The sequence below is a fragment of the Podarcis melisellensis genome (assembly GCF_964234715.1).
Source record: "Podarcis melisellensis genome assembly, chromosome: 8".
Lineage (NCBI taxonomy): Eukaryota > Metazoa > Chordata > Lepidosauria > Squamata > Lacertidae > Podarcis > Podarcis melisellensis.
In genome coordinates, this window is record NC_138540.1 from 30,226,698 (window position 1) to 30,239,663 (window position 12,966).

At 43.9% G+C, this 12,966-nt stretch overlaps 1 protein-coding gene across 2 annotated transcripts in view; it reads left to right on the plus strand.

Moving 5' to 3' along the window:
* Positions 1–5,314: 5,314 nt before the first annotated feature.
* The window catches only part of SLC7A9 (solute carrier family 7 member 9), an 18,344-nt gene continuing 10,692 nt past the window's right edge, over positions 5,315–12,966 (plus strand). The window contains exons 1-3 of one of the 2 annotated variants that reach the window (XM_081922775.1): positions 5,315–5,452; positions 8,770–8,904; positions 11,712–11,859. In XM_081922775.1, coding sequence (XP_081778901.1) covers positions 8,812–8,904; positions 11,712–11,859 — 241 coding nt within the window. In that variant the 5' untranslated portion in view covers positions 5,315–5,452; positions 8,770–8,811. Of the gene's footprint in view, positions 5,453–7,599; positions 8,494–8,769; positions 8,905–11,711; positions 11,860–12,966 lie in introns of those variants that run through there. The other variant, XM_081922776.1, reaches the window with a different exon arrangement.

The following is a 12,966-nucleotide window of genomic DNA, read 5'->3' on the forward strand; positions in this document are numbered from 1 at the left end:
GATCTGTTGTCCTCAGTTGACCTAGATATCTATAGAAGGGCTCAAAGAACTAAATTAAATTTTAAACAGTGGGACAGACTTGTGACAAATTGATGCAAAGCTGAAATGTATACAAAATAAGCACAGAGACCATTTGAGATAAATGGGCTTCTGAGCTCTTGCACAGAAATGTCTCTATCTCTTGTAGGGCATGGTTTTTTGGATCCAGAATCTCCCAACTGAGAACAACATTTAATGCATCTGCCAAACTAGGCTCTGCTCCATGAAAAAAATCCACCATGCTACCTTCTCTTTTAGGTGCCACGCAACTCTTTCTGCTTCTTGGTTTCTGCTGTAAGAGCCCAACAAGCTCTCCCTCTCAAATCTGTTCTCTTAAAGTGATCCCACTCATTCCCTAAGGTGGACTGTATGTCTTACTCTACAAAGGACAGGTGGGTGTTTGAAGTGCTGCCAGAGGATGGTCTACTTTGAAGGACAGACACACTTTGAAGGTGTCCTCTGTTTGGAAGGATTTTGGAGGACAGTCCTCTGTGCAAAGGTGGCTTGTGAGGGAGGGGAGCAGAGACAGTGGTGGTCTCCCAGCAGCAACAGCAGAAGAAGCCATAGGGCTGCAAGGCCTTCCTGTAAGCAGATGGCTCAGACAACAGAGCCAAGATGCAGCACACATGACTTGGGACAGCAAGCCCACTTGCAGTTAGTGCCTGGAAATTCTTGAAAGCATAGAGGATGAGTCCTATTGGACTCAAAGGCCTAGCTAGTCTGGCATTCTGTTCCTACAGGGCACAACTTGATGTTTCTGGGGAGCACACAAGCAGGAGGTGAGAGGAGATCATCTCCTTCCCAATCGTGTTCTCCAGCGACTGGGATTCTGAAGCTGTTGCCTCTCATGCTGGAGGTCACCATGACTAGTCACCATGACTAGTAGCAACCGATTAGCCTTATCTTTTGCCTAGTCCCATGCCGAAACTAAATTGGTGTACAACAGTGCGTCTTGTGGAAGCGAATTCCATAGTTTAGATTGCTAAACTGTGTGAAGGACTTACACGGAGGTAACTTTTTAAAAATTATTATGCTGATTGGCAGTAGCTCATTGTGCACTTTACCTTGAGAGATTAGCAAGATACTGGCTTGACTCTGTGCTTGTTGGCATCGGTGCTGCCTTTATAGCTCAACTGTGTAGGTTCAGAGCAGGTAGCTACTACAATCTGGGTGTGTTGTCATTTTGTGTTCAAGAACTATTTCTTCCATTCCTGACTAATGTAATTGCTTGCAATAGACCATAGAGTTATAAGGAAATATTGCATTGAACATGTTGTGCCTATCTCAGAATGTTGAACTTCATTCTCATTATGCTCAAGGATTAGCCCTGGGGGGAGTCCAAAGTGCGTATGAATGAATTAAGATTGTCCTTGAGCTATAGACAGGGACTCTAATATTCCTTTTACATTTCACCTTTGCAAAGCCAAGCTTTATTGTTGGGCTTCCCTAGCTCTAAGAACTAGAGGCAGCCTCCAACCTATTTTATTTAACTTTAGTTCTGGACACACAGATAAAGAAGACGAATTAAAACACAGAAGTTCTGAACGTCTCTTCAGAAAAGTGTATGAATGTCAACACTGGAGGCATTTTAAAAACCCAGGGCTGGGGTGAGAAACTTGGACAGCCCTCCACATACTGTTGGACTCAACTCCCAACAGCTGCAGCTAGCATGGCCAATAATCAGGGGTGATAGGAGCTGGAGTCTAACAACTGCTGGACTTTTTCGCCAACACAGAGTGTGCACAGTGACTGGAGCATAGAAATAAAAGGTTGTCCACAATATCTTTGCTTAGTTTTAATTTTGAAAACATAACAGTCAAAAACTGCAAGCCATCACTCCTCACCAGCAGCGTAAGGTAAAGGGACCCCTGACCATTAGGTCCAGTCGTGACCGACTCTGGGGTTGCGGCACTCATCTCGCTTTACTGGCCAAGGGAGCCGGCGTACAGCTTCCGGGTCATGTGGCCAGCATTACTAAGCCGCTTCTGGCGAACCAGACCTATTTATCTACTTGCACTTTGATGTGCTTTCGAACTGCTAGGTTGGCAGGAGCAGGGACTGAGCAACGGGAGCTCACCCCGTCGCGGGGATTCGAACCACCGACCTTCTGATCAGCAAGTCCTAGGCTCTGTGGTTTAACCCACAGCACCACCCGCGTCTTTCACAAGCAGCATACAAAACATTTAATCAACTTAAATACAGTTGTCAAATAATCAATTATCTTATCACATCCCTTCCTGCATCCAGTGCAGAAATTTAGTCAAATAGTCAAGAGACCACAGGTGTGCAGCTAAGTAAGTCAAACTGCAAACATACATCTGTGAGCTTCAATTAACCAACCCCGTTCCTGCATAGCATCATTGACCACTTTAAGGTAAAGAAAAACCAACAACAACATCTGGGTAGCCTGGGTATCTTCAGCTGCCTCTGAAATTATCTGCAGCCTAAGGCGAATTAAGGACTCCCGGAACAACAGGAATGCTAAATATGTGCAGAATGCAACTTGGGAAGCTTTGTCTCCTGCAAAGCAAAGCTCGGAAGAGGGCGATTCTCCCAAGTTTATCTGCAGGAAGGGATTGAGCAAGGGAAAACACTTTTTAAAGCATAATGTTTACCTGGTGCCTGCAGGTTATCAACTGTGTCTGCCCCCCCCCCCCCGAGGAGCAGAGATCTCCCAGCACATCAAGCCGCTGCTGAAAGGCACCTTGTGTTGAGCTCCCAGGCAATTTTCAGCCATGTTCCACATTACAGCATTGATTAATATATCATTAATAAGATTTATGTACATATGAATATGCAACGTCTCTAAATGGTGTACATTAAACAGAATAAAAGCATTTTTTAAAAAAATTCAGTATAACACCAGAAGCTAAAATTCAAAGAAATGCATCAATACAACAGAACTTTGTTACAGATTGTCTTTACTACTCAATTTAGGCCTCAGAGCAGTGTTCCTTTATGTATTGTGAAATCCTGTACAGCTTTTCCTTTTTGCACGTTTGCAATAGCTTTATATTCTGCCACAGAGATTTCCTAGTTAAAAAGCTGGCTGCTCACCAGTATCCCATGGATAAGAACCAACCTGGACACCCGAGTTGCAAATATGAGAGTCTGATGTTTTTGTTTGCCAGCAGGCTCAAACAATTCTGCTTGTCAGGCTTGCCGTGGTGCGTATGGCACTGCCCTCTGGTGAACAGGGTGAGCAGATAGCCTCTTGCCCCTTATGAAGCCTCCCTGGAGGGGCTGAAGCGGGAGGTGACTGTCCTGGCACTTGTGCAGTGATTCACACCACCTCCCCAACTAGATGGCCAAGACACCTGGAGAACTCCAGAACATAGACAGCCATGATGATGTGGGTAATAGACACTTATATGTGATTTTTGCCTAATATATACTTTTTCACGTGATTTCTGATTGGATGGCTGCATTGCAAAATCCACATAAGTGTGTGTGTGTGTTTGTGTGTGTGTGTTTTAAAAAATAATAATACCTGGGTTTTAGTTTATGTATTGGTTCAGGAAGTACAAAATAAGCAGTCTCACATTAGGATTTTTCTCTCGCCCCTGGGTTGTTCCTCTGAAACCCCTGGGTATGGTCTAGTTATTTCAGAGCACAGCTAGGAAAAGGAAGAGGCTTTTACAGTACATCAAACAGTAACCTGGGATTAAAGGCAGGAAACAGGCAGTGAAGAGATGAAACTGAGATAGGAGTGTCCTTGAGGGAGGGAGCAATATTTTTAAACGACTCCTACAGTCTAGCTGTGACTAGATGGACTCCTGTGAGTCTCGCGAAGCAGCTTTGAGATGTTGCTAACGCAGTGACGGATCTAAAGAGGGATGCCTAAAGAGGAGCATGCTTGTGCTGTAAATACCAAGGAGACCAAACATTAACCATGCCATTCCTGGTTCATATAATCCATGCCATAGGACTAACATTGCCAGATATGTTTGAACCCTAAGAATAGTGAAGAAATAATATTTTTTTAAAACAAACAAACAAACTAGAACAATGCAAGCAAAGTATTGTGATATATTGGCATCTGTTCCATGCACTTCGCTTTGATTATATACAGTGGCACCTCGGGTTAAGTACTTGATTCATTCTGGAGGTCCGTATTTAACCTGAAACTGTTCTTAACCTGAAGCACCACTTTAGCTAATGGGGCCTCCTGCTGCTGCCCCATTAGCACCAGAGCACGATTTCTGTTCTCATCCTGAAGCAAAGTTCTTATCCTGAGGTACTATTTCTGGGTTAGCGGAGTGTGTAACCTGAAGCGTATGTAACCTGAAGCGTATGTAACCCGAGGTACCACTGTATATATTTCATCTCAAATTATATCCTGATCTCATGGGGGTGGGGGGAGAATAAACGTTCCCATGGGCCAACCTAACACATCGCACCAAAGCAGATTCATTCTGCCCAAACTGGTTCTCTGTACCCAGCCACAGTTCCTTCCACGAGAAGCTCCTTTCTCTTTTGCCGGCAGGTGAGGATGGTTTTATTCTGATAGGCTTTTGGGGACTGATTGTTAAGGAAAGTGTGGGTGGGTGTGGGTGGGTGGTAAATAGGGCCAAATAGCTATGAAATGCAGGAGGAACATGCAGGACTGGCCCTACCAGTAGATAGAATGTGGCAGCCACCTGATGGGAGCCAATGTTGGGAGACAGAGGGCAGCCTCAAGGTTGAACAGACCTCTGTGTTCTGGACATCCTGCCTTGTGGCCCTTAAGCCAGCCTGCTGCCCTGAAGGGGGGGGTGGAGGAGGGGGCTGTCCCATTGCCAGGGCTGAAATAAAACCCAGCTGCCAGTTCATCCAGTTATTCTATGTGCCATGTTGTCCTTCCCTCTGGGCAGCATAATGTCTTGGGGCTGCCCTGGCCAAATGCGTACCATGCGGATAATGACCGCTCTCCAATACTGCCTCAGAGTCTCTGAGAAGCCCCTGTCTGCCCTGAGCTGCAGCTGTAGTCTTGGGAAATGCCAAATGATCCCTTCCCCAAGTTCAGTGGGTTTTGCTTTTGTTTTTTAATCATGCATGAAGACCTTGATGTCTTATAAAATTACGGCAACCTGCAATTTGCTGGCGCCTTGCTCCATGAGTGCCGCACTGTCAAATACTTCAGTGCTTGTGCAAACTGCAAGATGCAGGGTTTATGTGTGGGGGGGGGGGGGAGAGAAACATCAAAATGGAACCAAAAACTCTACCTTTTTTTTTTTTTTGGCCGATAAATTAATTGGGCTCTTAATGTTTCTTGGAAGCATTCTAGTTTAATCATTACCTTTGTTTATAACCTCTGTACTTAAGCGACTGCTGTTTCCCAGCATTCTGCTTTCCAGTCGGGGGCATTGTCTGCTGAAGGAGGAGATAAGTGAAGGGAAGGTGTTTCGATGACTCAAGAGCTCCACGAAACACGGTGAGTGCCACTCTCGCTTCCAGGCTGAAAATGTGAAAAGATTCACAGGGATAATTATGAGGGTTGCCCCTGACTCCAGCAAATTTATGGGCTGTTCTTGATGTTGACATGCTTTCCTTCCATGTGAAATGTCTCCTAAGTGCGAAACAGTTAACAACTGGTGTGGAACTTTGCCAGTGAAATTTGTCTGTGCAGTTCAGAGCATCCGAAATCTAAGCCTAAAATCCTATGCACACTTCATCGAGATGGAGGATGGGGGAGGAAAGAGATTCGGTCTGCGTTTAAAGATGAACCTGCCTGGTTTGAGCTTTCTGGAACAATAAGGAAACTGAAATTCAATACATTTGCTCTTCTTGGAATTTTGAAATGCGGTTCTCTAGCCTTGTAATGTGTATAGCAAAGTGTGCATAAAAATCCATGCATCGTGATTTACTGTGAATCTGGGGGTGCCTCTTTCAAATCTCAGTCCTATGAACATACTAGATGTGGTCTTATCTCAGCCCCCAGGCTCCCATATTTGCAATATGGGGATCATAATACTGTCCTCAGGGTTGCCTTAATAATTTCTGAAATAGTGTGGCAAAGTCTCCTGTTGAAATCAATTGACCATAGAAGCTTATATATATTAACAGACAGACTTGCATAAATATTTGCTGTGTTTGGAATAGACTTGCTAGAACTGTCATTGTATTACTCGGTGTATCCATCCATCCAAGTGTTCTGTTTTTATTTCTTCATTTACTGTTCAAAACAATTCAAGTACAGCAGTCTTGGTCAAGTAAACCTGGTTCTTATCCTGGTTTATAGTCTATAAGATTAAACCACAATTTCCCAGTTTGCTTTGTTTTTTACATCTCACCTTCCTTCCAGGTAGCTTAAGATGACATACGTGACCCTCACTGTCCCCACACAACAACCCCTGTGAGGCAGATTCGTGTGTGAATTAGGAACTTGCCCAAGGTCAACCTGGGAACTTCATGGTTGGGTCTGGATTTGTACCCTGGTCTCCTCAGCCTATGAGGGGTGTGGCTTATTTACTCCAATGGAGTCCCACTGCAATTAGACTTGGTGTGGGAGAGCCTTCTGTTGACTCCATTACAAGACTTCCCCCACCAAAACCTAATAGTGTGTTGTTTTTCTGGGGTGGGTGTGGGTGAGTGAAGTTCCTTATCTTCCTTAAAACCATTGTAAGCAGGGAGGGAACTGCCCTGCTTTCCACCCCAGCTGGACTCTCCAAGAAGATCACCCCACTGCCACCAATTAGGCTTAAAAGAAAACTAAGACTTCCTTCCAGCCTAAGCACTGGCCATGAAGGGAAAGTGTGAAGGTGTGCCCAGGTGTGGGATGGCCACGCCTGCTCTTCCACGCTTGCCATCAGTGCATAGTGGCTGTGGCAATTCCCCTAGTTCGCAAATGCATCTGTGGGCCCAAATGCACCACACTGCTCTAACCAGTGCAGCACACTGCCTGCAATCCTAGTTTAATTTATCTGTGGGTAAGTCCCACTGAATCCAACAGGAGTTGCTTCTGAGTGGACATGTTTAGGATGGCACTTTCAAATGCCGCAGCTGGAGTTGCCAGCCATGCCCCCTGCCCCCAATGTATATATATGTATATATATTCTTCAGTAACATGAGTCTAGCTGAGTCCCAGGGAAGGAAGGAGAGAGCCACAGATGTGCAGCAACAATTTCCCCTGCTTTTCCTATCCTTATTCAAAGGCAGCCCCCCTCTATTTCTTCAGATTTTTTTTTAAAAGGCATGAGCCGGGGGCATCATCACTAAGGCTACCTTTCTTCCCAAGGATTTTTTCTCAGATCATGATAGCTTAGACCACAGGCCACGTTCTCCGTCTTTGTGATGACAGTTCCCAAAAATAAGCAAGCAATGCCTCTGGCTTCCGCAAAACAGCACCTTTCTTGTTTTTAGAACTGGCTGCCCAGCAAAGAAAGCTGCTCACATCCTGCGTTGTGACTGCCTCTGGACGACCACAACCCTGCCCTCTCTCCCCTGTCAGTTTAATGTGTTGTGCTCCTCCCCTGTGTTATATTCTAGCGCATAGCTTTCCAGACTGTGTGTCACGTGACGTGTTAGTGTGTCGGCTGCAGTGTGTAGGTGTGTCGTGCGGACGCTCCTCCTGGGACTGGAAAGGGGTTAGTTTAATCTCTGGCTTGCTAGTTTAACCTCACTCTTCTCTTCTCCAAGCTAAACAAGTCATTCATTCATTCATTTGCTGCCCTTCGTCAAGAGATCACAGGGCGGTTTACAGCATAAAACACAAAGTACATAACCTTATAGGGAAAGAATAATAGGAAAAGAAAAGAGACAATACTCCTTCTGCTTTACGAGGCCATGGATTAACGTCTTTCTTTCCTCTTGCTCCTCCTCAGATGCTCTTGTTAAATTCAGACACTTTCCCACCACATCCCATACCCAATTCCTCCTCTCCACACTCCCATCTTCACCAGAAGCCTAAAAATCTTACACACAGACATGCACACACCCTCCCATGTCTCCTCTTGTTCCTCCCACTGGTCCTTTGCTCCAAACCGGTTCCGTCTGCCCTATTTTATCATACAATGAGATGTATTCAAAGAGAGGAAGACCTCAGAACACATAATGGGCTTATTATGTCCATTTCTCTCTTTGCAAGTGCATGGAAACAAGGAAACACATTATAGACTTGCAGAACACCAAATAGACATGTTAAACCATCAAACCAGCTATAAAGTTTACAATATAAAATGAGCAAACTGATAACAAAGTCATCTGATCACTGGTGGCCAGCAAACCATCTGATAATAAGTTATCCATAACATCAAATCATGTTTTGTACAGCAAATTCATTTCCAACCTTTGAGCTCCCATCAAGGCAGATAAGCCACCTTTATATTACTCCTACGTTTCTCCTAATCGTCATGAAAATGGCAAACAGTCGTTTCAGAAAACTGAGTGCTGCAAGGCATTGGCATTTGTACCACTTAAGTTGAATACTGATTACTACCAAAATTCAAGATTAGTTAAATGGATCAGCCATAACAGGTAAGTGTGGAAGTGAAAGGTACACTGCTTCACCCTCTTGGCAGGCATTAAAAACAGGGTTCTTCTTGCTGGCTACGTGATCTAGATAATCAGGGCTCATAGGACCAGTGAGGTGATATCACAGTGTCCCACACTTAGATTGGATTATGCTATAACATTACAAAGCCAACTCGGAGTGAGGTAAGAGCGCTATGGGTCCCCTGTTGCTTTTTTGAAGTCAAAAGATAAACAGACTTTTAAATAATATAATCATAGTTAACTTTGTGCTGTTTGCAGGATTCACTAATATAATAGGCACATCAGCATCAAGTAAGCAAAATGGATGAAGAAGGCATCAGAAAACGAAGTTCAAATCAAGAACCTAATGAAACGCCCATCAAGAAAAGCAAATCTATGAATCTACAGAAAGAGGCAAGACTCGTAATGTATTATATTGGAAACAGCCCTAGAAGCTCTTAGCCCCCCAGATCTCAAATATAGTTTCCATTCTGTTCTAAAAATCATTTTATTGTTTACTTACTTACTGTGTTCTTAAACAACGCTTCGTCATATACAATCCCAGAGTGGTTTTCAAAGATATAGTTAAAGCAATAGAAATTAAAAGCCACTAAAACTCCAAAAAAGGAGGCCCTCACAGCAGCAACGCAAAAATCACTGCTCTGATTAACTAGGACCCACTAGCACTGCACCAAAGTCCTGATGCATCTAGAGATCTTGCCTAAAACTTAATGAAGGTCTGAGGTGGCAATTGTTGGGCCCTTTTGCACAGACAGAGGCTGTGTAGACACCATACAAAATAAAATAATTTTCCTCCACAGAAGTCTGGGAACCATAGATAGTTTAGGATGCTGGCGATTGTAGCTCTGTAAGGGGCTAAAGCACCATTCCCAGGATTTGGGAGGGCAGGGATGCTTTTAATGTTTAGTGTATGCGCAAGTAAAGTTGCCTTAATCAGTCCTTCCCTAAAATGGTGCTCTCACAATAGCATAGTTAGGGAATTTTAGATTCTGGAATTAATAGTCTTAAGAGGAGCTGCACATATGCAAAGAGGTAGTGAACAGCACCAGGTGGCCTCAACCAAATTGTGTCTCTCCTATGCCTAATACCTTCCCCAGGTTTGCATAGTTTATGGCAGGAATGGGGAGCTTGTGTCCCTTTGGAGGTTATTGGCCCCCAATTTCCAGCTATGCAGGTTGGGCCTGATGGGAAATGAAGTCCAGGAACATCTGATTCCCCATTCCTTGCTTATGGTATTCACCTTGAGACACTACAAGACAGTCAGCATTTATGAAAGTAATGTGTTTTAAGTATGCTTAACTCCTTGTTGGATTTTATTTGCGGCAAAATATGCACCGTGCAAAACATGGGAATTAACTGTTTTGCCCTGAGGATAATTAGGCTTAGAATTAGGGATGAGGTAGAAATTTGGCCATCTTTCATTTGAATGCAGACCTAACTACTGGTAATTTGCAGTTCCCAAAACCAGGACAGCTCCAGTTATCCTTCAAAATTCACACTTCTCTGAATTTTGCATTTCAGTTCTCATACCAAATGTTTGCAAACTTCTGTAAACTGGGGAGAAGCATGCATGGTTGGCATCCTTCTGTCTCAAGAGACAGTGCCAGTGTGCTTCTGGGGTTGAAGTCAAATCGCTGGAGAATGACGGCGCTTGCTGTGGCGGCAAAGACTGGTAACTCACAACGGCTGCCTCACACGTTTTTGCTGCTGCAGTAAAGGAGAACTGAATTTAATACTGGGAAAATGTGAAACTGGGGGAGACACTAAATTTGACAGATTTGCCCATCCACACTTAGAATTCCATCCATAAACACATCCTCGCTCTCAAGAGGAGGCACAGTTGCACTTGGTACATGTCCTGTTGTAAAAACAGGGAATAGTCTAGTTAGGTCCAACTTTAATGCCCCAAGTGGGGAAGTAAAATGCTCTGTGATGTTAACACCTGAGTTAATTAGTAGAAGTGTTGTTTGCTAAATGTGGAGATAATCACAAAGCTCAGTGAAGTACAAAAGGAAAGCCTCTTTTCCCAGAACATCTGGTTAATGTTTGCATTGTACCACAAGTTGTTCCTGGTGTCACCTCACCTGTTAATGGCGCTGAAAGTCTCAGCACAGTAGACCCTGTATTTCTTTGGCACCGAATATGAAGAAATGGTCATGGTCAATACTGAGCGCTTATTCCTCCACATTCTTGTCACCCTTGCCAAGGCAACAAGTAACATTTTATATACAGTGGTACCTCGCAAGACGAAATTAATTCGTTCTGCGAGTTTTTTCATCTTGCGAGTTTTTCGTCTTACGAGGCATTCGTCTTGCGAGGTACCACTGTATTTTTAATTCTTTTTAAATATTTTCACCCCACTTCCAAGCTGAAGAAGGCTCCTAGAGCAGCTTACCAAGGTCATTCCCAGAAGAGACCTTAACTCTGACCTCAGGCTTCTGAAAGTTTTCAGTCTTTATTTCATTTTAGTTTTATGTTGATTTTATTTTTTTGTTACATTCCAAGTCGCTTTGACTTCACTTTTAATTTAAAAAGTGACTAAGAAGTACAATAAATAAATAATAATAAACTGTAGAGCCAACAGATGTGTTTGTTGGGAAAATAAGGTCCCCCTAACATACATGGACGTGGGTGGTGCTGTAGTCTAAACCACTGAGCCTTGGGCTTGCCGATCAAAAGGTTGGCAGTTCGAATCACCGCGACAGGGTGAGCTTCCATTGCTCGGTCCCAGCTCCTGCCAACCTAGGAGTTTGAAAGCACACCAAAAAGTGCAAGTAAATTAATAGGTACCGCTACGGCGGGAAGGTAAACAGTGTTTCTGTGTGCTGCTCTGGTTTTGGTGTTCCATTGCGCCTGAAGTGGCTTAGTTGTACTGGCCACATGACCTAGAAAAACTGTCTGCAGACAAACGCCGGCTCCCTCAGCCTGTAAAGTGAGATGAGCGCTGCAACCCCAGAGTCGTTCACGACTGGACTTAACTGTTAGGGGTCCCTTTACCTTACCTTTAAGATAAATGGCAGTAGCTGTTGTATTAAAGCAGTGTTTCTGCAATAAGAGTGGACCCTTCCTAACATATTCTTGGGTTAACATCTGCTTCAATGTTCCTGTCCCCCATCCATCTCCATCCTCATTATACTGCCTACAGAAGATTGAAATAACCACTCCGGTTGAATTCACCTAACCTCAATTTCTCTTTCCAGGTGGGCCTGCTCAGTGGAATCTGTGTCATTGTTGGGACAGTGATTGGTTCAGGAATCTTTGTTTCTCCAAAGTCTGTTCTGGCTAATGTTGGAGCTGTTGGGCCCTGCTTAGTCATCTGGGCAGCCTGTGGAGTGCTTGCTACGTTAGGTAAATCACTATTGCTCTTTCCAATTTATTCTCTCCCCGGCTGCCCCCAGTTTATTACAAGCTCCTTGTTATGTGTTATTTTGTTTAGCCCTTTAACAATGGATTTGCATTTGCTAGTTTTGCATTTGAAATTAGCATATATGATATAGGTGTTTGGGAAAAATGCTAGCCAAAGCTAACACATTACATTACAGCAGTACCTTGGTTCTCAAACAGCTTAGTTGTTGAACAAATCAGCTCCCGAACGCCGCAAACCCGGAAGTAAGTGTTCCAGTTTGTGAACGTTTTTCGGAAGCTGAACGTCAGACGCAGCTTCTGTTTGAGTGCCGGAAGCTCCTGCAGCCAACTGGAAGCCGCACCTTGGTTTTTGAACGATTTCGGGAGTCAAATGGATTCCCGGTACGGATTAAGTTCAAGAACCAAGGTATCACTGTATTTGGAAGCTCCTTTTGTTCATCTGGCCTCTCTTGCAAATCACCATGGGATGAAGAACCAAGTGATCTATGTTTAGTATATGGCAACCATATCCTAGCATGTTGTCGTGGTTAGACTAGAATTGGGGGTGTTCAGGGTTCAAATCTCCACTCCTCCATGAAGCTCTCTGTGTAATCCCTTAGCCTGACTTACCTCACAGGGTTTTTGCATGTATTGAAGAAAATGGAAAGGATGAATGAGATAAATATAAACGTAATAAATATGTGATAACTGGCTCTAAAAATAACTTTTTTTTGTCATTAGCTTTTCTTTTATCCATGCCCCGAGTCCCAAGGCACTCGCTGATGATGTCATGGACAGTGTCTAATAGACACAATGAGAGAACAAGCGCAGTGTTTATAAATGAAAATAATCAATCGTGCTTGTGGGGGAGAGAGGGGGAAAAGCATTTCTCCAGCAACTCAAAATTATTGTTGGTTGGGACCAGATGATCTTCTCACAACAGAAGCACTCACTGGCTGAAAGAAATGTTGACTAGTTCCATATACCATAACAAAATTATGCACTTAATAGGAACAAAATCCCTGGTGACTTGAAACAGGCTAGAAGGACCAGGTGCATATAGAGTCCCCCAGAAGCCATATTGAAATGGAGATGGGTGATTGTGGCAGT